The 23,667-nt window shown below is 46.9% G+C and overlaps 1 protein-coding gene and 1 pseudogene across 1 annotated transcript; both read right to left on the bottom strand.

Annotated features, from left to right (window-relative positions):
* Positions 1–288: 288 nt before the first annotated feature.
* Positions 289–6,795, bottom strand: HLX (H2.0 like homeobox). Its single transcript, XM_037823426.1, has 5 exons — positions 5,822–6,795; positions 4,886–5,065; positions 3,916–4,100; positions 1,229–2,070; positions 289–436 (listed from the first exon to the last, which is right to left on the bottom strand). The coding sequence occupies exons 1-4, from the start codon at positions 6,429–6,431 to the stop codon at positions 1,552–1,554; spliced, it is 1,494 nt and encodes a 497-aa protein (XP_037679354.1). The 5' UTR covers positions 6,432–6,795; the 3' UTR covers positions 289–436; positions 1,229–1,551.
* A 6,781-nt stretch (positions 6,796–13,576) lies between these two features.
* On the bottom strand, positions 13,577–15,802 carry LOC119524804 (annotated as a pseudogene).
* Positions 15,803–23,667: the final 7,865 nt, after the last annotated feature.

The raw sequence follows: 23,667 nt of genomic DNA on the forward strand, positions 1-23,667 counted from the left end.
ACGCAGAATGAGACCAGGGAGCCATGGAGAGACTTCTCACTCCAGCCAGGGAACTGGGGTGCATCCTGGACTCTGACTTCTGCATCCCTATGGGAGCTCTGACTCTCTGCAGCGTGTTCTCCCTGAGAACAGGCTCCTGGGCATGGATGGGACTGTAAGAGGCCTTGACCCTCCTGGAGCTCAGAGTCAAACAGACCAGAGTGATCAGGGTTTTTTAGGATGTCAGTTTGTTTTAAAATCTCCAAAAAGGGCTTTTACCAACACAGGACATTTCATTTGTAGTTTGGAGGGAAGGAGGATCCAACAGAGGGTTGACTGTCAGCCTTTTCAAAAAATTCCAGTGGCCCATCCCAGTAGCATCATGAAGACAAAGTAAGTTTACTTTTTCCCAGCTGCTGTGGGATGGGGAAACTGCCTTTCAACTCCAAGGATCCAACTGCAAAGAAACATGGGGGAGAAATGCAGTTTTATAGATCCATCAGTGGGCAAATGTGGGCCAGGAGGTCGTGGTTCTAGTTTGGGCTCTAGGTCAGCTTGACCTTAGGCAAGTCACTTACTAACCCTGCATTTGTTCTGGCATATTTAAAACCAGAGCCCCAGTGCTGTAAGGCCCAGGCTTCCAGCTGTAACTTCCGTGGTTTCCTATTTTTCTGGGCAGGTGATACTACAGACCTGCCCAGACAGCTTACCCCAGCAGTTTGTGCTGGGAGAGCCCCGGGTCTCCATGCTGGGCACTGAGCAGCCACCCATTAGGTATGACTGTTGAATCGACTGACCCTTTCGGGTACCACCACCTTCTCCACTCCAACTCAGCGTACTTCAGAGCCGCGGAAAGCGGTGCGCACTCACTCATTGTGTCCAGAATCCGGGTGGGGAAGCCATCTGCGGGACCGGCCTAAAGATTCTATAGCTAGCTCGGCTCCCAGGCCACCCGCAAGGCCAGGGAGCTCGCATTCGGTGGCAGTTGGTGCAGAGTAGCGGCCACTGGACAAGACGGAACATCTAAACCCTAATGCCGACCTCTGCAGCAAAGTGGTCCCGAGGTTTGCGCCACGTGCCCCCGAAGTTCCAGCCTCACCACCTCCCCCCACCCCACCCCCACCTCCAGCTGCTGTGTCCTCCACTGTCAGGGGACTAGGATCCGGATCGGAGACCCCGGACCTTAAGGACTGCATCACCCCCAGCAAACCAAGCGGCCTTTACAAACCGTAGTAAACATTTTATTTACACGTTTGAGGCGTCCTCACTGCAACACGTCTTTGCGCCACGACCCCTGGTGGGGAGAGGAACAGTTCAAACACTTCACAGTGCGAGCTGCTTGTTTCTGGGGAGACGTGGTTCGACCGGCGCTGGGGGATTTTGGAGCTGGCGGTACTGAGACTTCTCTCCGCTCTAAGTGTTATGGGGCTGCGGCCAGCGGGGGCAGTGGAGGCACCAGGTGTGAACGAACGTACAGCAGGAGGCTCCGCCAGCAAAAGTGGGCAGAAAAATCCCGCCAGCGGCTAGACTGCTACACGCCGCGCCCCAGGCCCCCTTCCGCCCTCTCCCAGTCTATAAACTGCCCAGGGGCGCTTGGGCGGACTCGGGGCTTTGGGGAGCGCTGCTGAGGGTGGGCTGGAGCTCGGAAAACGGTTCCGACGAGCTGCCGCCGCTGCTGCTGCTGAGGTTGCTGGCGGTACTCGCGCTAGTGCTGCTGCAGCTGCTAAGGCTACTGGCGCTGCTGAAACTAAAACTGCCGCCGCCGCCGCCACTTCCACCGTTCCCACCGCTGCAGGCGGAGATGAGGGCGCCAGTGGCCGAGGTCTTGATGACGGTCGTTTGGTGCAGAGACCTCTCAGCTCCCTCAGTTCGCTCCGTGTCACTGGGGGCCATGTCCAGAGACTCGGAGTCGCTGCTTTCGCTCTCGGCTTCGCCCTCGGAGCGGCTGGGGCTCCGCTCGTCCTGCTCGCCGTCGGCAGTTGGGGCTCCACTTGACGGCTTCTCGACCGCCTCCTTGTCTTTGTCCTTCTGGGCCTGAGCCTCCTTGGAGTGCCGCCACTTCATCCGCCGGTTCTGGAACCACACCTTCACCTGCGGGGCGCCACCGGAGAAGACAAGAAGGGACACCCAGATGAGACGCAGGCCCGCTCTGATCCAAATCGCGCGCGCCGGGGGAGCCGCCCCCTAACGCCAGAAAGCAGCAGTAACCGTCCCCAGCGCCCCTACCCAAGGCCAGGATCGGCCTAGGCGTAGGGGCCGAGAGATAGCCCAGCGGAACGCCGAGACCGCCAAGGATCCTGCCCAGGGAATCCACTAGGCCGTTTCTCAAATTATGGCCCTCTGACCTCGCTCCTGAAATGGCCTGCGTGTTGTTAGAAAGACAAATTCCTGCACCCTACCCCCAATTACGAACACCTCTACTGTAAATCGATGCTTCTTAACCCTACTTGAGTCAGGAACTTCATTAAAGGAAATTTGATTGAAGTTATGACCCCTGCCCCAGAAAAATGCACATATACCCAAAATTTCACACACAATTTCAAGGGTTTGGTGAACAACGTTAAGAATCCCTAATCTGAGTTATCCCCCTCCTCTACTGCACTACCCAAAGCAAGTTCCTACAATAGCAATTCTTCTTAAGAAGGAGGAACTCTGGGAAGCAGAAAGGGGAAAAGGGGTTCAAAGAGTTAATACCAGTGGGGTAATGGGCACCACTAGACCTTCTTTAGAAGAGCATTTCCTTGGCTTGTCTGTACTCAGGGGCTGATAAGGACCCCCACCCCTGCTTGGGATAAACTAATTTTGTTGGGGGCTCAGAAAACAGTGGAGTAAAACGTGTGCAAAGTGGAGGAAGGGGGTTGTGAAGGGGCGGAGAATCTATAAAAATATATACGATCCCCTGGGGGACTCAATGTGTTCACACAAGTTCCAGCTTCCCTTTTAAAAATAACATCCACAGCTGGTGGAAAACGGCTGGGCTCTTCCAGGTCCGGTGTGCGTGTAGGGGAGGGCTGCTGTGTAATGGAGGACAGAGACACACAGAGACAGAAGGCAGGGAACCAGCGAGCTAAGGAAAAGCCGCTGGCTTTGTGCTCCTGCGCTGCGCAGGGCAATGAGCACTGAGGGAGCAAGGGTCACCGCCACCGAGGGAGCGTGGGGTGTGGAACAATGGTGTCTCTTCTATCTCAAAGCTCAAAAGGAGGGGGGGGTGCATTTCTTGAATTTGAGGGAAAAAAAACTGAGATCAGGCACAACAGATTTCTTGTTGTCTTGAAAAATAAAAACAGGAAAGTGGAACCTGCTGAAATGGTCTTGGGCGAGCTAAGAAAATCTTTTTTCTTTTCCTTCTGCCTCTCACCATCCCTCACCCCCTCAACCCGAGTCTCTCTTCAGAGCCTATGCGGTTAGAAAATCGGACTGCGGCCGCTCCAAGCGGACTCCTCACCCTGCTGGAGCTAAGTAATTCCGTTTGAAATGATGTTTTCACTTCCTCACAACTAGGGATTTCACAACCCAGCAGCGGCAGGAGGAGGAGGAGGGAGGGCAGGAGAAAGAACAACAACAATCTCTTGACTTTGGGTTTTTATCTCCTGAAATAAACTGTCTACTAACAGCGAATTGCTGTACAGCCCAGAACATAATTATCTCACGCCGCCTATTTGCTTTCTCCGCGGTTCTTTCGCCCTGTTAACCAAAATAAACAGGCAGCGCTAGCTGACATACCTCTTTGGGGATGGGCTATTCTTCCAGTCTTTCTCCCCCTACCTTCCTCTCTCCTGCCCCAAGTTGCGAGGTCCACAGAGCCTCTTGAAATTCAAAACCTTGTGTTTCGACCGCTGGAGGGGAGTCTGCCGGGGTGGAGCGGGCCCGCAGGGCTAGGCCGCGCGCTGCCGCCCTCCCGAGGGCGCTGTGCGCTGGAGCCCGGAGCTGGCCTACCTGTGCGTCTGTGAGGCCCAGCATCGCCGCCAGCTGCTTTCGGTCCGGCTTGGTCACGTACTTCTGAATCTCAAATCTTTTCTCCAGGCCTTTCCTCTGCAGGTTGGAGAAGACAGCGCGCGACCATGAGCGCTTCCTCTTGTAAGTCTGCGGCATGGTGTCCTTGGTGAGCACGGCGTAGGGGCCTGCGGGCGGACGGAGGATCCGGAGGGAAGAGAGACACCAGGGCCGCTTTAGTGCCCAATCTCGCGGCCTGCAGGCCTGCAGCTAAACGTGCTGCTTAAAACTTTTTTGTGCTAGCAGGCGGTTCCTCCCACCATCATTCAGAAGGCCTGCACGCTCACCCATAAGGCTTCTCTTAGTTAGGATTTACCATTCTTAAGGTGGGAGAGCTTAAAGCAAGTGCGTAGTGAGGCTCGGCGGCTCGCCGGTTAATTCCAGGGCGAAAACTTAAAGCTAATGCATGGCCATCGGCCATGTGAAGAATAAGTGACAATGTCCCTCGGGCCTGAATGATCTATAGATGACAACCTCGAGCTTCTACTGTATGTGTGTACTCCTCCCACGAAAACACTTTTGCTGGCTGTCCCAGCAAAAGTGTTTGAGGTCACCCCCCTCCATGTATGCATATTAATGATAAACACCTATGGTGGTGCATTTCCAAACTCTTGAGGCTGGGCTGCCTTCTCCGGTGAAATGACCAGGGAAAGCCCACCACCACCACCACACCACGCTCGCCCACGCACACATTTTCTTGGCTCCCCAGACACCCCTACAGCTTTCCCCAGGAAGTCATTCGAATTGTATGCTAGTTCGCTGAGCAGTCTTTCGGTTTCTCTATTCTGACCCGGTAGCCTCCCGTACCCACTTCGGGATTGCGACACCGCGGCCGCCGCGTGAGACAGCAGTCCTGAGATTTCTCTGTTAGTCGGCCTGCCCCTTAGGCCGTCACTCGGGAGGGTTTCTGTACCTGGAAACGTGTCTTGAAACTGATGCTGAACTGAATTTCTCGGGTTCGAGCTTAAGGGACTCAGGATGGCAGAAGCCTCATTAATGGGATCTAGAGACGCGAAGAACTGGCCGGCGGAGGGCTGCAGGCCGGGGAGGTGCATGCCCGCGGGCCGCCCGCCGGTCAGCAGGGAGGTCAGATCTGGGGACGAAGAAAACGAGAGTTGGTTACACCTTGAGCAAACACACACTTTCTCAGCTGATTTCCCTCGCCCTGGGTTCGGTTTTACCGGAGCAAAGTCACAAGATTCATCTTTCTCCAATCTGTGTCCCCCCTCCCGACAGTCGCCAAGGGGCGATGGACGAAATGTTCCTGTATGTGTCCCACACATCCACGCCCGTACAGATAGCAAGGAAGGGCTTTACATAAAATGGCCATAACGACGTCACTTTCAGGTGGCTTCCAAAAATTCCACAGACCTAAACCCTCCGCCCAGGGAACCCCACTCTGCTGTCTCCTCGAGGGAGGGGAGCAGATCGGCTTCATCTACATGCTCTGGGTGGAATGTTATTCGAAAGCGGATACATGGAAAAGAAGATGCTCCCCCAAAGGGCTTTCCCTGCCAGAAAATATAGTTCTCTATCTATATATGTGATTAAAGAGACAAATGATAGTCATTTTAGCAAATCTTTACGTCAGCCATTTTTATGAATGTTGAATCTATGATGTGTACTTTTAAAGCATATCTGAAGTTTATGTTATTATTATTATTATTTTACATAGAACATGGGAGTTTTAGACTTTCTGTCTCGTAGTCTTCTTTATCTTTATCAATTCGTTTTTATCTCCACCATTTTACTAATTTGTTCTCAATTGTAAAAACACTCAAAGGCCTCCAAACGGCCCGGGGACGGGGAGGTGGTCAGAAAGGCTTGCAGCCTGCCGCCCAAGACCTACCTCTCAGAGTGTTGCCTTCCTTGACTTTGGGATCAAATTCTGCAGACAAAATGCGGTCAATTCCAAATTTAAGGTCCTTGCTGGAGGGGGCCGGGGCCGAGCCGCTATGGTGAGGGTTCGGGATCACCCGCGCCCCGGAGCCAGGGGGCTGCAGGGCGCTGGCCCGGGGCGGAGGCGGAGGCTGTGGCTGCTGTGGCTGTTGCTGCTGCGGCTGTTGCTGCTGCGGCTGTTGTTGCTGTGGATGATGGTGGTGGTAGACGGCTGAGAGCGGAGACAGCCGCTGCGGGAAGCCAGTCGGGACTTCGGAGGGCGCCACCACCGGAGTGGGTCGAAGAGGGGATCTGGCAGTAGCTTGGAAAGAGGCGTGCGGGTGAACCGAGCCCAAGTGTGCGGTTAGGGCTGCCGCCGAGGCCCCCGCCAGGCCCTCGGGGGCCCCTCCCGGTTCCCCCACGCCGGCGTGCAGGATGTCTGCGATGCAGAAGGAGGGTTTCTTGACCGCCGCGGGGTCTAAGGGAAAGGAGCAGCCGCCCGGGCCGGCCGAGGAGCAGTAAGCGGCCGACCACAGGCTGAAGTTGGAGGCGTAGAAAGGAGCCAGCCCGGCGGCGAACATCCTGGCGGGGCGCGCCGCGCGGCCGCCGCTGCCTGGCCGGGCCGGGTAGGTGGGCGCGCCGGGAGGGGCGCGCTGAGCCGTAGAGAAGGCGGAGGCCCAGCCGACAATGATCCGCTTTCGCTTCTCCGTCCGGACTGAAGAGAGGCCCGCGAGCCCTTGCGCCACCGAGGGAGGAGGCGAGGGCCAGATCCCGGCCGGTCACCGCCCGGGCCCCTGGCCTCACTTTAAAAGCGGCGCGGCGCCCGAGCTCCCCGCGGGCTGGAGGCGGGTGAGGGGCCCTGCAGCCGCGAAGTGGAGACTGCGTGAGGCGGGCGGGGGCCGCAGTTCTGCATACGCGCGGGAAGCCGGGGAAACAGGGGCCGGGCACCTACAGAAAATCCCGAACAACTAATCTCTAAGAACTAAATTTAAAACAACAACAATAATAATCCGTTAGTTAAAAAAAAAAAAAGTAATAATAAAAAAAAAAACTCCTCTCTAAAACTCCCAAAGTTTTGGCAGGAGCTTTAGAGTCGGACCCGGGGTAGGACCTCGATGCGAGCGCTCATTGGCCATTCTCGTGACCAATAGGAGCTCGGAGTAAAGGGGAATTGGGAAATGGAAGGCGTGCCCGAGAGCCGGCCCCGCCTTGGCCACGCCAAAGTGTTTGCTGCGGCCGCGTGGGCTGAACCGGGTCTGGCAAGTCTTTCTCCGCTGCGTAGGGACTCGGGCGGCGGCTCGAGGGGAATATGACTCTGCACTAACTTCTGCAGCTCTGGTCTGGGACCGGCTGAGAAGAGTTCGCAGAACATCTGCTGGAGCGCTCGCTCTGGGAATCGGTACTCCAGCAATTTACCGCCGGTGCAAAGCCCGCTTCCCGGTGGAGATCGGAGCGTGCTGGCGGCTCCCTAGGTTTCCTGCTTTTTACTTCATTCCCTCTTGATTTCCCTTCACCCTGCTTTTAACCCAAGAGTCAGTGTTTTCTTCAAAGCCCTCCTCTTTCTCGTGGATCTCCCCCTCCCCCTGCTGCCACTCGGGCTCTGACGCTGCTGTGGTCCCTGCAGTCGGGCCCAACTCGCACCGCGTGTGCCTCACTGCCTCCCGGGAGATCTTCAGACAAGCAAGGAGGAGCGGCGGCTGCAAATTAGCTCTATTCCGAGTTGTCACACAGTGACAACTTGAACGAGTGACTTTTCAAACAAAATAAGATGGATGGCTCCGAACGTCTCCCTTAGACGCAGCCAAGCCTTTCCCCGGAGCCTCGGAGACAGTGGAATAGGCCGCCGTCCGAAACTCAGGAGAGCGGCTCGTGTGTCCCCTCCTCTGCTGCACCTTGTATGAAATGTCACCCTCCCTCCTCACCACATCCCCGATTCGTCGGGTCCGTTGTTTTGAAAGTGTCCACAAGAGCAGATATCCTTGAGGTTAAATACTACTTTCAGTTCAGTGACAGATGCTCCCAGAACTCCTGGGGCCTGGTCGCATGAGTGACTGCAGTGGTGGCCAGTATCTTCCATTCCCTTTTGGGTCTTCAGAACGCAGGGTGGGTGTACTGAGGGGTTTTCTGCAACATCGACATGTCTAATTTAAGAATTCGTTTTCCTTTAAATTATAGTGGGAATGGATTTCCCAACCCCGCTCCCAAACAAACCACAGGCCACCCAGATGAGCTGTTCCTGCATATTTTCAGGAAGAAAATAAAATAATAACAGTAAGGAAACCATGAATTTTTTGTTTGTTTGTTTTCGATTGTCCTAATAAGCATCTCTTCACAGAGCTTCTGTGGCATTCCATCCTCCCTACCCCCTACTCCTTCGGCACAAAAACGTCTTACCAAAATAAATCCAGGAAGGCAACTGAACTTGTCATGTTTATCTCGTGTTCAGGATTTGTGCTACGTAAATTAATTTCTAGTGGTGTCTAGCCCCTTGTTGCAGATGCTGACATTTTAGGCTGTTGACTTTCTCCTGGAAATAATCAATCACTAACCTATCACTTCCCATGAGCCAACAGACAAAGCACTCTCTCCTTTCCTCTCTCCCCCTCTCCCTCTCCCTCTCTCTCTCTCCTCACCGAGGGGCAGAGATGCTATTTCCACAGAGTTGGAGGGATCTGGTCGGCTGAGGGTGGCGGCACCTGTGGCGAGAAAGGCAGAAAGGCCGGCCCTAACTATATGTAACAGGAGACAAAGGAGTGATAAGTACAGGGCCACTTCCCAGGCTTTGGAAACCATCTATCTGGACCTGCCTTCTTGAAGGGCCCGAGGGGAGGCTGCGCACTCAAAGAACGTGAATTCTGGAGACTCGGGTGGTAGGGTCAAAGAGGAGGCAGCCTCTCTGTAACTTCACAGCCCCCACGGAAAGTAATAGCGCCAGTGTGTGAAAGGGCCGCCATGCGCCTTCCACGTCTCTCTTTTCTAGTGTCACTTCCAATTTGGTTGCAGTTGCACTTTGACTACAAACATTTAGACCTCATAACCTAAGCGGGACCGTGGTTCTGAAAGAGGGTCATCTATGGCTCACCCCAGGTGGTGCCCTCGCCCACCCTTCCGCTGGAAATAGACTGTGCCACCTCCTCTCACCCCCTTCTAAGGTTTGGGACCCGCAGGGGTAAGCGCAGGGTGCAGGGTGTAGGGAACGCGGGTCTTCCGGGTGCCCTGCGGCGCCTTCGAAGAGCATTTGCAGTGCAAAGGCCAGGCTGGAGGTGGAGAAGGGCGGAGCAGACTGGGCGACTTTGAAGCCCGGGAGGGTGGGTGCTCCCGCCAACTTGTGGCCCCGCGGCGCACCTCTGTCTCTGCGAGGCCGGCTGCTGCATGGCAAGTTGCCACTTCTATCTCCTCCCCTGCTCCGCCAGGCGCGCCCCTCTGCTCTCCCATCCCCCGGCTTCATTTTTACGGAGTCAGCGCCATCCCGGGCCTACTCTGCGCTCCCTGATGGATACACAAAAAAAGGCAATATTTGCAGCGATCCCCCTCCCCACCTGCCTTCTCCCAACACCCCGCCTCTCCTAATAAGCCAACACAAGGCCCAGGCCTCGCGTCTGCGGGCCCCTAGCCCTATTCGGAGCCCACAAGCTTCCATCCTTCTTAACCCCCACCCCTCAGAACCAAGAAAGCAGCAGGAAACCCTGGGCTTGCCGGAGTTCAGGTCATCTCCTGTTTTTTGATGGGCTCAAACTCGGACTAAATGAGCGGATGTGCCTGCGAGATTGGTCTCAAAATAGAAGCGGCCTCAGTATTTTAGGATACTGCAAAAATCCTTATTTCTTCCGGAGAAAAACTCTATAATGACTCCTAGCACTTCCCCTTTCAATATTTGTGCAACTTTATCTCCACCGACAAGTTGCTCGGGTGACGCAAATCCGCCCCTGTGTATTACAACTACCAAAATAAATGCACGGAAATCAATTCCCCTCTAGCAATGAAAATATAAATATACAGCTGCGACTTTCCCCTTTAATCTTTGTTTTCCGAGCGGCTCTGAGTTGTGGCGAAATGAACTGGCCAAGAGCTGTTGAGAGTGGTGCAAAGACCCCAGAGGCAGAGAGCAAGGACTCCAGGGGCTTGGTAGCCTGGAGGCTTGAGCAGGAAAGAAAAGGACCTGACTAACCGAATTAACTTGAGTTTGGGCTACACAGGCGTGACCCTAAGTGTGGCTGCACAGTCCATCAAGGAAACCCAGTGGAAAAGATGGTTTTGCTTGAGGTTGTCTAGCTGCAGCAGCAAATTATAATGACAGTAGAGGTAGTTGTTTACACCGTGAAAGGCTAAATAGTGTGTTTTGTTTGTTTTATTGTTTGTTTGTTGTGGAATATGACACATTGGCAGGGCGCTCTGATTGATTCTGACAGCTCTTTTTAATGTTTTCAACTCTCCCCTTTGGTTTTCCTGGGCAGACACAGCCAAAGAGTATCTCACCATACTGGGAATGGAGAATGCCAGAGAAGGTCCATTTTATAATTTAACAATATAGTTTAAGGGAATTTAGGATTGAAAGAAGGGGACTGGATCAGGGTTTATGCAATGACCAAAGCAAGAGGTAGGTCCTATCACCCTTTGGCTCTTCCTGTCTTCAGAGCCTCTACACTTATATTACCAATGCAAATTCTTGTCCTAAATGTTAAAGCACAGATCCACAGACACAAGGCATAAAAGCTCAATGAGAGTCAATATTGAGCTTTGTTTATTACAGGATAACTCTGCAAGGGCGTAAAGTGGTCAGATCTGTTGTTACCTGCTTTTGTTTTTTCATGTAGACTCAGGGCAAAATAACGTGCAAAGCAGCTGTTCTGTGGCCTTGGAACACCCTCCTCCCCTTTTTTTTAAGTATTTTTCAAACATGACAACTACTAGTTCCAAAGAATGAAACTGAAAAAACTAAATATTCAATCAGAAAGAGAAGGAAACACAGCTTCCCTAGCTATCTAAGGATTTGAGGGATTTGTGGCAATGTAGAAATCTCTGTATTCTCTGCCTGTCATGCTGCCAGCTGGAGATTAATGTATCACTGGGTCCAGTACTCACATTTAGTGGTGGGTGCAGGGCTATTCTGTTCCTTGTGGGTGCTAGATACTAGAGTTTAGGACTCTAGGAACCCCCACCTACACAAATATGTGCATGCACTTAGACACACACACACACACACACACACACACACACACACACACACACACACGTATGCTCACTGGCGATCTTAGAGACTCGAAGGAGGGCAGGGAAGGCAATTAGGGGTTTGTTCCTGTTGCCAAGAGCATCTTCTCTGCCTCTCCAAGTCATCTACACACCTAGCTAAGAAAGACGACAGACCTCATAAAACCTATAGTGGAACTCATTTCAACACAGCACATAAAAACACAGACTCGTATATTCTTAGTAAAATCATGTCCCCATAAGTGTAAAATGTGAGAGACCATCTGTAGCATGTCAGAGATTAAATACTTTGTTCAACAGGCAGGCGTCTATTTGGAAACTATAAACAGCATTTCCATTCTGAACATATTATTAGTGTATGCCTTGTATGAACTGGATTTATTGCCTGGATTGTTGAATACAAACAACTGACTTTTTGCCTCTAGTAGGTGAGTTAAATGTTAAGATAGGAGAGGAAGTGTTCTTGAAAATCATATATTCAAAATAATCTTGGGGTTGAGAGGGAGAGAGGAAGGTCACTTACAAAGTGATTTTTCTTCTAAAAAATAGAAAGAAAAGAAACATTTCTGTCCTTTGAGACATTTAAAAAGTTAGAGCAGATTAAGAGACAGGAATGGGAAGGGACCCTCTGAAGGGAGAGCACCCTAGAGCCATGGGAGGGACATTTTAGATAGAGTCAAAGTGTTGTCTCTATTTCGATAGCCCCAACCTGCCCACCCCTACCCTACAGGTAGAGCTCTGGACTTAATGGCAGAATCCCGCCAGCCTAGTCCCAGCCCACCAGACCTCAGCATCTTCTCAGTCAGACCCTCATACAGAAAATTGGTTCTCTAGTGACACCTGCTGGATCATCTCTACATTGTTTTCTGGAAGCCTTCTTGCGCCAGCGCCAATGATAGGATGAAAGTTGACTCTTCCTTTACGGAATATGTGGGTTTCTAAAATTGGCTTCAACCAGCAGCTGTTTCCTTTGCTAACAATATGAAAAGATATTGTATTATGTGTTTAAAATCGTCATACAGGGAGAGAGAATGGGTCATCCTTCAGTGACAATACCTTACAGTTTGCAGCTCTCAAGTCCAGTTCACACTTATCTCACTTGTTCTTTAAGATAATCAATTGTATTATTATCCTGATTTAAGTTGAGGAAATTGATCCTTAGAAAGGTTAAGTGACTTGCCCATGGTTCCATAGTTAGTGGTATGGGGCAGAGGCTATCAACTTGGCCAATTTCTTCACAGATTGCTTCAGAGGAAAAACTCTCTGCCCTCAATCAGAATGGACATCCGTTTCAGGTAAGCGGCCGGAGAAGAGAGCTGTGTCTAACCAAGAGGCTGCCACTTGCTGTGAAAACAAGGGCAGACTGGGACCTGGGAAGCCCCAGGACTTGCTTCCCTTCCTTTCAGGCTATATGAAATTCTACTCCTTAGAGGATTCCTTCTCTGGAGATGAATTAGTCTACCTGACCCTTTTCATCATGCAAATAGCTAAGAGCAAGGAGCTGTTTTGACAGGTAGAAGGAAGTTCTGAGCATGAAGTACAACCCAGGAGATGGACTTTGTAAGGAACACAGGGTGTAGTGTGGAAGTCCTGGAGCAAGGCTCCTTACAGGGCACTAAAGAGGGAGGTTGGAGGATGGTATTTTAAGGGTTTTGTAGGATCTTTCCTGTCTGTGTCCACAAGAATTCTAAATAGTATACAGCAAAGATGTTCTACACCCAGCAGCATTCCCAAGATTTCCTGGTGACAAAAATGAATGCAACTTCTAGGAAACAAAGGTGATGTTGGTGTTGGTTTATGTCCTTATACTCATTTCTTTATCAGTGGTTATCCAGACACTGGAGCTCTGCCTTCCATTTCCCCTTAGCACCAAGTAGTTTTGTGGGATTTCAGAATCTTATTGAACTGTTCAAAAAGACTAGTCTTTCACTTTTGAAGTTCAGTTATACACCAAGGTATTTTTAGCTGGCGGCTATTATATCTGAGCTTTAGGTACCACATAGGCCCATAATAGTTTGTTTTTGTGGGTCTCAAAAGAGAATCAGAGTCATCAAAAGAAGAAAAGCAGAGCCAGGGTTGCAGAAAGCTCTAGTGTAACTGGGACTCTCCTACTAACTAGTGCCCACATACTGAGCAGCTAAGTCTAATCCCAGAAACCTTGTTCCCAGGAGAGAGGTGGGGATGGCCTAAACTAAAAGGTGGATGGAGATGAGGGAAAGGATTTGTGAGGTTTAGGAAGTAGAATTTACAGGGTACTCAGTGATTTCATCTTTAAACAAGACAGTCTCTGCTAGAGAACATTATATTAGAACACGTATATAACCATATTCAATCAGCAAATTGTGGGTGGAGCACCTGATGATAATTTACACCCAGTTTATGGTTTGCTCTTTTTCTTGTGTGGCTGCATCTTTCACTGAGGATGCTAACAAAATGTGAATGATTCTTCAAAGTGATCAATTGTGTTTGAACCATTAAGTTCAAAATGGAGGTATTTACAAAAGCACAATTTGGTGATTTGGGATGGTCATTGGCCTTTTGGCATATTTTAGCAAGGTTGGGAACATAATTCTTCTACAATACACTTGATTAGTAGAAAATGAAAGACAATAAGGATACATTTAATCCTTAAGGATTATTTTCACTTAGCTTTAACAGCACTTTACCAGGAAGTTGAGACATCACATCACTTTGAATGTGTAAGATCTCTCGATGATGGAGAAGAAAACCAACACAAACAGACTACCATTTTAGGACATCAGTTCCTTCTTTTCTTTTCTTTTCTTTCTTTTCTTTCTTTCTCTCTGCCTTTCTTTCTGCCCAACATTCATTTATTTATAACACCTATAGCCTCTGTAGAATTTTTTCAGACTTAGGAAAATACAGTTAGTAATACGGTTTCTTCAATCAATTATACCTATACTCTTAAAAATATTTCTGTTGTACACTTACAAACAACTGGGTTAATAAGATTACACGCCCAGAGGAAAGTGAAGACTCCTTTCACAGTAAAATTGTACTTGTTTCACATGATAATGCCTGAAAATATTTTGGAAAAAAAATTGTTAATGGCCTTCACTGTAACAGTTTATTGTATTTTGCCAATGTTAAGTATTCTAATTTGGAGTTTTAAGTTCTAATTTTCCTCTTACCTTCAATATACTCTTCAGCATATAAACTTGAATGGCCAACACCCTCATGATGACCATTAAACTAACCACAGATCAGAAATTGACTCTAACAAAGTTGCTTTCTTGTATATTTTGATCACAAGCTTCAAGTGCTCTAAGCAGAGTTTGGATGTGATCATTTACCTTAGTCTGGACTTGATGCTGTTGATGAATTCCAAGATGTCTTCTAGTTTCATACCCAACATATCTGTGCCAGTAATATATTTTTTCCAATCATCTTCTTCTTGTTCCTGTCTTCCCATATTATCCAGGATTAATTAAAAGAAAATCACCTTCTCAAAAATGGTGCTGAATGTATTGTCAAAGCAGAACATGTAGACACCAACTTCAGTGTCTATCATGTGAACTCCATTTGATATTCTTTCAAAAACTAAGGTTTTGTCTTCCAGAGAGCCAAGATGGAAATCAATATCTAATCCTGCTCCATCTAAACCTTGGCACTCCATCTTCAGTGAGGGCTTCAAGGGCATGAGTGGGTAAGAACACTCCTTTTGACCAGCTGGAAGGGTGAGCATGAAGTCACTGTCTAAGGAGGGTGTGACCCAGCCACCCGGACGGCAGCACTGATGGCACAGTGACCAGAGGACCCTGGGGCAATCTTGAGCTGGAAGAGGCATAGGAGAAGTGGGCCATTGCTGCCTGGGCTTTACTGTTCACCCCTGGACTCCTCTAGGTTGGCAGAGAAACCTGAAGCCTAAAGAAACCTCGAGTGATGGTGGCAAATGCTTCCCCCTGTTTTCATCTTTTGATGAGCCTCATTTGATTGTTTCCACAAAGGAAAGAAATTCTGTTGCAAAACTACTGACACTTCAAATGAGAGCTCAATAACTGAATGATGACTTCTCATCTTTGCTGGGAGATCGTGTGAGCAGGAGACACTCATCTCAAAACAGGCTGTCACACACAGCTGACTCTTCACACATGGACGAGAGTGAATGGCTGACAGTTATCCATGTATTCAGGCTTAAACTCCCAGAAAAAGTTGGATTGGCATTGTGGAGATGATTGCCTGAATTTTCCATGCATATCTAGCTACCAACTCAAAATTTCAACTTGTCTCATTTGTATCTCAAACTCAGCATGTCCCAAATTGAGCTCATCATTTCCCTCCCCAACCCTTTCTGCTCTGGGGTTCTTGGTAAGGGAAAGCCTCACAGTTTTTCCAAGCTCAAACCTGACAGTCATCTTAGACACTTTTTCTCTCATTTCCCACATCTAATCAATTTTCCAACTCCCAAATGCCTCACAAAATCCTGCCACTTCTCCCTATCCTCACTGCCACCACCTCAGTCCAGGCCACCATCATGTCTCCCATGAGCTATTACAGCAGCTTTCTAACCATCCTCCTTGCAGCCACTCTTGCTTCCCCCATTCCCCACATTCTACAACCCAAGTGATCTTTAAAAATTCATAAAGTTTCTGTTTGAAATAGGAAATAGTACAGTGATTTCCAAGTACCCTTAAGGTATAGTCCCTAATCCTTCTACAATCTTGCACAATTAGGCTCCTGTCCACCTGTCCCCCCCACCCCCTCATTTCGTTCTATTCCCTGTTTTTTTTAATGCTAGAGCTGAGTTGGCCTTCTCTAGATTTGGTGAACACATCTTCTGTAGGACCTTGGCAGGCACCGTTTCCTGACCTTAGAATAGCCTTCCTTCCCACTCCCCCTTTGCCTAGCCAACCCCCATTTCTCTCTTTCAGCTGTCAGAGTAAGATACCTTTGATTCTCCAGCTAAACTAGGTCCTCCTCTTTGTTTTCTCCTGCAGTGCTAAATACTTCTTCAATCACATTTGCATCAATTATTACTGTCTTCTATCTATCTTCAACAAATCCTAAACTCTGTGAAGACAGAGGCTGTGTTTGTCGTGTTTCCTGCTATATATATCCCTTGAATCTAGCCAAATACCAGATACATATTAGGTGTTCAAGAAACATTTGTGGACTAAATGATAGCTGACATAATTCACTCATTGTTTTCATATCTAGGTTATTTGTTTTTAACTCTCCCATCTCATGACACTTGTGTTGGTTCAGAGCTATGTGCCCCAGAAAAACATCTTCTTAAACTTAATCGTTTCCTGTGGGTGTGAACCCTTTTAAATAGGACATTTTCATAAGCTTACTTCAGATAAGGTATGGTCCAGGAAGGGTCTTAATCTATTACTGAGTTCCTTACAAGGAAGGTCACAGAGAGAGAAAGCCACAGATGGAGAAGCCAGAAGCTGAAAGTCAATGGAATCTGGAAGAGAAAAGAGAGACCAGGAGAGGCCACGACATGCACTGCCATGTGACAGAGGAGGCCCCAAACAAGATCACAGGCAGCCAGCTCCAGAACATCAGTCTTTGGGAAGAAAGCATTGTCTTTATGACGCCTTGATTTGGAATTCTCCTAGCCTCAAAACCATGAGCCAATAAATTACTACTGTGTAAGCCAACCCATTGCATGGTATTTGCTTTAGCAATGAGGAAACTTAAACACCCACATATTCTCTTGTTTATCTTCTCTTGCTATGAGAAGGAACTAAAACAATAGACAGAGAAGTGTAGAGACAGAGAGGGAGAGAACAAGGCTTTCTCTACTCCTTCTACTTGCAACTTGACAGTACCCTCACTTCTTACCACTGAATGTGACTTTCACTTTTTTTTTTTTTTAGTGCAAGAACCTGCTATTTCACCCACAGGCCTTCCCCTTGCCCAAAATGTCTGACTTTATGCAATAGTGTCAATATAAAGCAGATAAATAAAAGGCAAAAGATAGAGTCCATTTCCTTCTTTGAAATAAGTACCATTAAAAAATGAAAGTTATGAAGAATTTTTAATAATAAAGGAAAATGCTTTAAATGTCAAAATCTTTTTATTAACAATACAATCTGACCTGTATTTATACATACATACGCATAGAGAAAAAGTTGGATGGAAATTGCAGTGGGTATCTGTTACATTTTCAATCTGCCTACCCTCATCCCAAAAGCTGATGGTGGTCTTATATGACTCTGCAAAGGACAAGCATACCACAGACATGTAACAGGTTGGCCAATACAAATTCTGACGGCTGCCAACAGTGACTGGTTCAAGGTTTGGCATGTGACTGAAATGGGACCAGTCAGACACCTTTTCTGGATTGATGTGGATGCTGGGAGAGAGAAGAGCTCTCTCTTTCTCTGGAATTACTAGCTCTGAGGAAAATGCAAGCTTGGATGCCCACCCATCTAGCTGCAGAGGAGAAAAGACAAGAAGAACTGAGAGAGAGAGGGAGTCCTGATGTCAATCCAAGCCATGCCTGACCTTGCTCTTGTCTCTCTCCATGTCCATTTGTGATGTGCCCACGTGCTGCTGAGGCTCACAGCCTCCCTTTGTAAATTTTTCTATTATTCTATTATTTATTCCCAGTTGAAAATCTTAAACTTTAATTTAATCTTTCCTTCATTGCTTATTTCTTTTTATCAGTATAACAATTCCATTATGTACATATATGAAAATGTAATCAACCATTTCCCTACTTGATGGGCATTTACTAGGTTTCTAAGTTTTTTCCCTATGATCAATTCTGCAATAAACCCTCTTGGATGCAAGTCCTTTTATACTGGTGACTCGATTTCTACAAAACACATTCCCCAAAGCAGAGTTTCTGGGTTAAAGAGTATATTTATATACGTTTATTAAGTAGACATTGACAGATTACTTTCCAAAAAGGTTACAACTAATCACATTTTCACTGGCAATTACAACAGTCTTATTTTTCCCCACATTCCTGCCAGCAGTTGTTATTGGTACTTTTACTTTCTGCCAGTCTGATGGATATAACTCGATATCTCATTATTTTAATTTGCATTTCCCTGACCACGGTGAAAGTGCCCAATTCTCCTATTCCCTCATGTAGTGGATGTTTGTGGTCTTTAACTTTTGCCTTTCTGATTGGTAAAACCACAAAAACTCTTCAAGTGCCCCTTGCTTTCAACACAGCCTGGTCAAGGGGAATCCGAAACTCCACCATCCCTCCACAGGAGCCTGACACCCCTATTCTCTCCAGCGGCAAACATGCACACATCCGTGCCTCACACCTTTGCAATCAGGCTGCCAATGGTCAGAAGTCAATGAGTGGCACCACACTGTGTCCAGTTTTCATCTGCTAATGACAAGAAATCCCCTCCATTTATATTCAGTTGTCCTTCTAATTATTGGAGTGAATCATCCTGAGTATTTAAAATGCTATCAGCCCAACTAGGGACAGTTTGGAAATCAGGGCCAGGAAGGCGTTTCTCCAAACCACCTCACCTTTCACCCTGCCCTCAATCATAACATCCAAGTTAACTTTTTTCCATTGCATCTTGGGGGTGGAGTCTATTTTAAGTGCTGGAAAAGCCCTTTTTGAATTCCACGAACTTCTGGCTCTGAGAATGTCTCTCGGCCTCAAACATTTTGTCACATCTCTCTAGTACTCACCTCTCCTCTCCACATCCCATCCTTCTTCCCACAGCAACCACGTGCAATGGAGAATTCCACATGAAATGGGACCTGAGGTGCCCACCGGGCAGGAGCCCAAGATGCCAGGGGGTGGATTTTAAGAGGTTTCTACAGACTCTCTGAAGCGAGCATTCTTGCTAGCAAGCGGCCTCAATGCAAACACGACAGGGCCGCTATCCCAATCTGCTAGGTAAAGTGAGAGGGTTTCAGCTACCCTCTCTTCCTTTACTCTTCTTTTCCCTTCTCCATACATATACAGATAGTCATAGAAGTCATGTAAAATTTTCTGAAATTTCTCTTAGGATTCTCCAAACCTACTGCTTATCTCTCTGGTTCAGAATCTTATTACTTCATGCTCAGACAGATAATAACAGTGAGTGCTAGGCCCAAGCACTCTGCTAAACACTCTACAAACATTATTTCGTTTGATTCTAAAAACATGGCCTAGGAAATAGTTATTATTAGTATTTCCATTTTACTTGGAGAGATGGAGGCTTAGAATAGTTAAGTAACTTGCCTACAGTCACAGTCTATAAGTGGTGAACAGAAAAGTCTGCTTTTCTGCCCACTAGACTCCTTGCCCATTTCTTCCCTAGCCTCTCTCTCTTTATTTTTTTTTTTCTATAAATAGTGGACTGGAATTTTCTCTCTCAGACACCATTGCCTTTGAGTAGTACCCTGTTCAAGAAACTTCTCTGGCCCATTGTATTGGAATCCTCCATCTCTACTGACTCAGCCCCTCTCCTTCTACCCAATCAAATCTGTTTTCTGTTCCACTCCCTCCTGCCTGGGGATCCTTTGGCACACAGAATCTGGCCGTCTGACTTCATCTCCCTTCATTTTCCCTCTCATTGGTTATGCTTCAGGCCTTCTTTCTGTCCTTGCAACATGCTAAGCTCAGTGATTTGCACTTGCTCCTCCTTCTCTGTACACCCTTCCCTAGAGTTTTGCACCATCAAGGAGGCCATCCCTGAAATCCACTTCTCACTCTCTATAACCCTGCTCTATTTTATTTTTTCCACAGCATTTATAAATACCTTAAACTACCTTATTTACTGTACACAGGTTTACTATCTGTCTATCCCCACTAGACTCTAAAGCCCATGAGAACAAGACTTTATCTGCAGGATCACCATTCTATTGCCTCAAAACAGCACCAGACAAGTAGTAAAAAGTAAACAGCACTGGGCACAATTAACATTTATCAGTTGACTGATAACCAAAATGCATGTTAATGTTTTGCTCATTCTGTCATCTCTTCTGAAATAATTCTATGCTCCCAAATCTACATCCAACATTGCTTTTGCAAGCCAAACAGAGCACACTTCTGCTATGAAAAATCACCTTGATCAGTACCATACCTGTTACATGTTCCATGACTTCTTTTCTAAAATTCTATAGAAACTCTTTCATTCTTGTTTGCCACTTTCCTCACATGTCACTTTTCTGATTCCATTCCATATGTGACACTGTTTGAGAAAAAGTCTTCACCCTATTTCTTACAGGTGCTCTTTCTTGAATATTTCAAGAAGATGAAATGTACTAGATAGTTTAAAAGGAAAATATAGATGAAGTCATTAAAGCACTTTGGCCATGGCTTTGAATCCAAATTCTACATAATGCTGTAGGCCTCAGTCCTTTATTTGAAAATTGAGGGTAATGGGATATTAGATGATCTCAAAGGCTCTCTCCTGCCCCTATATTTTATAAAGTCCATGATTCTCAGTTCCTAGTAGAAGATATTTATGAAATGCAAAAGGCCCAGGTGCCATTAGTTCTGCATCATAACCAGGGCCAATGGTGTGTGATTTCAACTTCTAAATGAGTGTACTGGGAGAGCAACACAGTGGGAGAGAAAGCTGTGCTCCTCTTACCTGCTCTATTATTTTACTGATACATATTCAATATTTAAACGAACTCCTAGCATTTCCTGGAAGAAATTTTAAGTACAGTCCACAAAGCTGAGAATGAGGAAAAAATGGTTACACAGAACTTAATCAGTGGAGACAGAGCAATCAATTTATAGAGCTTAGTATGTTTTTCAATTTGGAGAGGTCATTCATTAGATAATAAAATGTAATTAATGAAAGTCAGATCTGGTTTTCTTTCTATAGGTGCCCAGAATCTACTTGGGGTTTGCCTTGAACTTAAGGTGTAATAATTTCTTATGCTGTGTAATAAATAACAAGCCTTATTAGGCTAAAATGTTTCTCAAGGTCACCATTTTAATTCCATATGTGAGTTTTGATAAGAATGACATTTTCACATGGCTTTAGTTCTATTTGGTTTCATTTTATCTAAATTGTCCTTTCTTGGTCTTCACTTATTTTTATTCTGATAGCATTTTTTTTTTACATTCTTTTTTTTTTTATTAGTTACAGTCTCTAGTTTATGCTGATTGCATCCCTCCCCCAATGCTTCCCCATTTTTAACACCTTGCAAGGTTGACATTTACTTGTTCTCCCTCATAAAAGAACATATTTGTACATTTTATCACAATTGTTGAATACTCTAGATTTCACCAAGTTACACAGTCCCAGTCTTTATCTTTCCTCCTTTCTTGTGGTGTCTCACATGCTCCCCACCTTCCTCTCTCAACCGTATTCATAGTTACCGTTGTTCAGTGTACTTACATTGTTGTGCTACCATCTCCCAAAATTGTGTTCCAAACCACGCACTCCTGTCTTCTATCACCCTGTAGTGCTCCCTTTAGTATTTCCTGTAGGGCAGGTGTCTTGTTCACAAAGTCTCTCATTGTCTGTTTGTCAGAAAATATTTTGAGCTCTCCCTCATATTTGAAGGACAGCTTTGCTGGATATAGGATTCTTGGTTGGCGGTTTTTCTCTTTCAGTATCTTAAATATATCACACCACTTCCTTCTTGCCTCCATGGTTTCTGCTGAGAGATCCGCACATAGTCTTATTAAGCATCCTTTGTATGTAATGGATCACTTTTCTCTTGCTGCTTTCAGGATTCTCTCTTTGTCTTTGACATTTGATAATCTGATTATTAAGTGTCTTGGCGTAGGCCTATTCATATCTCTTCTGTTTGGAGTACGCTGCGCTTCTGGGATCTGTAATTTTAAGTCTTTCATAAGAGATGGGAAATTTTCATTAATTATTTCCTCTATTATTGCTTCTGCCCCTTTTCCCTTCTCTTCTCCTTCTGGGACACAAATGATATGTACACTCTTGTACTTTGTTTCGTCCTTAAGTTCCTGGAGACGTTGCTCATATTTTTTCATTCTTTTCTCCATCTGCTCCTTTGCGTGTAGGCTTTCAGGTGTTTTGTTCTCCAGTTCCTGAGTGTTTTCTTCTGCCTCTTGAGATCTGCTGTTGTATGTTTCCATTGTGTCTTTCATCTCTTGTGTTGTGCCTTTCATTTCCATAGATTCTACTAGTTGTTTTTTTGAACTTTTGATTTCTGCCGTATATATGCCCAGTGTTTCCTTTACAGCCTCTATCTCTTTTGCAATATCTTCTCTAAACTTTTTTATTTGATTTAGCATTAGTTTAAATTCCTGTATCTCAGTTGAAGTGTATGTTTGTTCCTTTGACTGTGCCATAACTTTTTTTTTCTTAGTGTAGGTTGTAATTTTCTGTTGTCTAGGCATGGTTTTCTTGGTTATCCAAATCAGGTTTTCCCAGACCAGAACAGGCTCAGGTCCCAGAGGGAAAAAGTATTCAGTATCTGGTTTCCCTGCGGGTGTGTCTTAGAAAATTGCTCCACCCTTTGATGCCTCAGGTCACTGTGCTTTTCTGCCCAGCAGGTGATGCCTGTTAGCCTATAATTCTTGACTGGTGTGAGGAGGTATGGCCATGTTCCCCCAGGCTCTGGGGTCTGGTTCTGAATGGAAAGGGCCCCACCCCTTTCCTCCTAGAGTAGACAGACCCCCCAGGTGGAGGCCGTTAGCATTTCAATGGTCTTGCTCTCTGCTTGTGCTGTCTCCACCCTTCCCCGAGTCACAGCCCTGGAAACTGGAAATGACTGGGGCTTTCTCCACTGAGCCGAAAAAGAAACAGATAGTCTCCTTCAGACCCAGTCCAAGGCGACCCTCCAGCTCTCCAAGGTCAGTCGTCACCCAAAGCCTCTGTCTGTTTTTTGGGGATGCGTACCTGTAGTGAGCAGTTTACACTCACTACTTAAAACCCCAGTTGGAGCTCAGCTGAGCTATATTTACTTGCTGGGAGAGAGCTTCTCTCTGGCACCAGGAGGCTTTGCAGCTCGGGCTATGGGGGAGGGTGTCTCACGACTTGGATCCGCAGATTTTACTTACAGATTTTATGCTGTATTCTCGGGCATTCCTCCCAATTCAGGTTGGTGTATGATGAGTGGATGGTCTCGTTTGTCCCCCCGCAGTTATTCTGGATTATTTACTAGTTGTTTCTGGTTTTTTGTAGTTGTTCCAGGGGGACTACTTAGCTTCCACTCCTCTCTATGCTGCCATCTTGCCCCACCTCCCTATTCTGATAGTATTTTGATATATTTTTTTATTAATAGCTGTGAACTTTTATATATCAAAGGTATGTCATGACTCTGTCATATTCGCTTTCTCCCAGTTTGTGATTTGCCTTGCCTTGCTCTGGCTCTGTCCCTAAACTCCCCCTGAGAGCACAAGGTGTGGCTGCACATTGGGTGATGGCCTCCTAATAGCCATTATTATGCTCCCTGCACTTTTAGGACAATGTCCTCACTCCTTATTAGACCTCTCCAGTGCCATCTGCTTTCCTGTGCTACCACTGATAGTCTGAGTTCACAGCTTGTGTGTGTAGCAACAGTCTGCTGTGTCTACCTGCTTACCCAGGTTTCTGGGCAGCTAACTCTTTACTCTGCTTAGTTTGGGTTTCAGCTCTTCCCAGTTAAATCTCTCAAGGCTGAACGTGTCACAAAGTGTTAAAAAGGGGATGGGGCCGTGACACTTAACTTACCCCCAACCAAAACTCTATGGCTAAT

The sequence above is a fragment of the Choloepus didactylus genome, chromosome 2, assembly GCF_015220235.1.
Source record: "Choloepus didactylus isolate mChoDid1 chromosome 2, mChoDid1.pri, whole genome shotgun sequence".
Lineage (NCBI taxonomy): Eukaryota > Metazoa > Chordata > Mammalia > Pilosa > Megalonychidae > Choloepus > Choloepus didactylus.

Excerpts from the sequence above, each read along its gene's own strand:
- HLX (XM_037823426.1), bottom strand. The coding sequence starts at position 6,431 with ATGTTCGCCGCCGGGCTGGCTCCTTTCTACGCCTCCAACTTCAGCCTG. Across the intron at positions 5,066-5,821 it reads GGAAGGCAACACTCTGAGAG|ATCTGACCTCCCTGCTGACC; the intron begins GTAGGTCTTGGG and ends CTTCGTCCCCAG. Across the intron at positions 2,071-3,915 it reads TGGGCCTCACAGACGCACAG|GTGAAGGTGTGGTTCCAGAA; the intron begins GTAGGCCAGCTC and ends GGCGCCCCGCAG.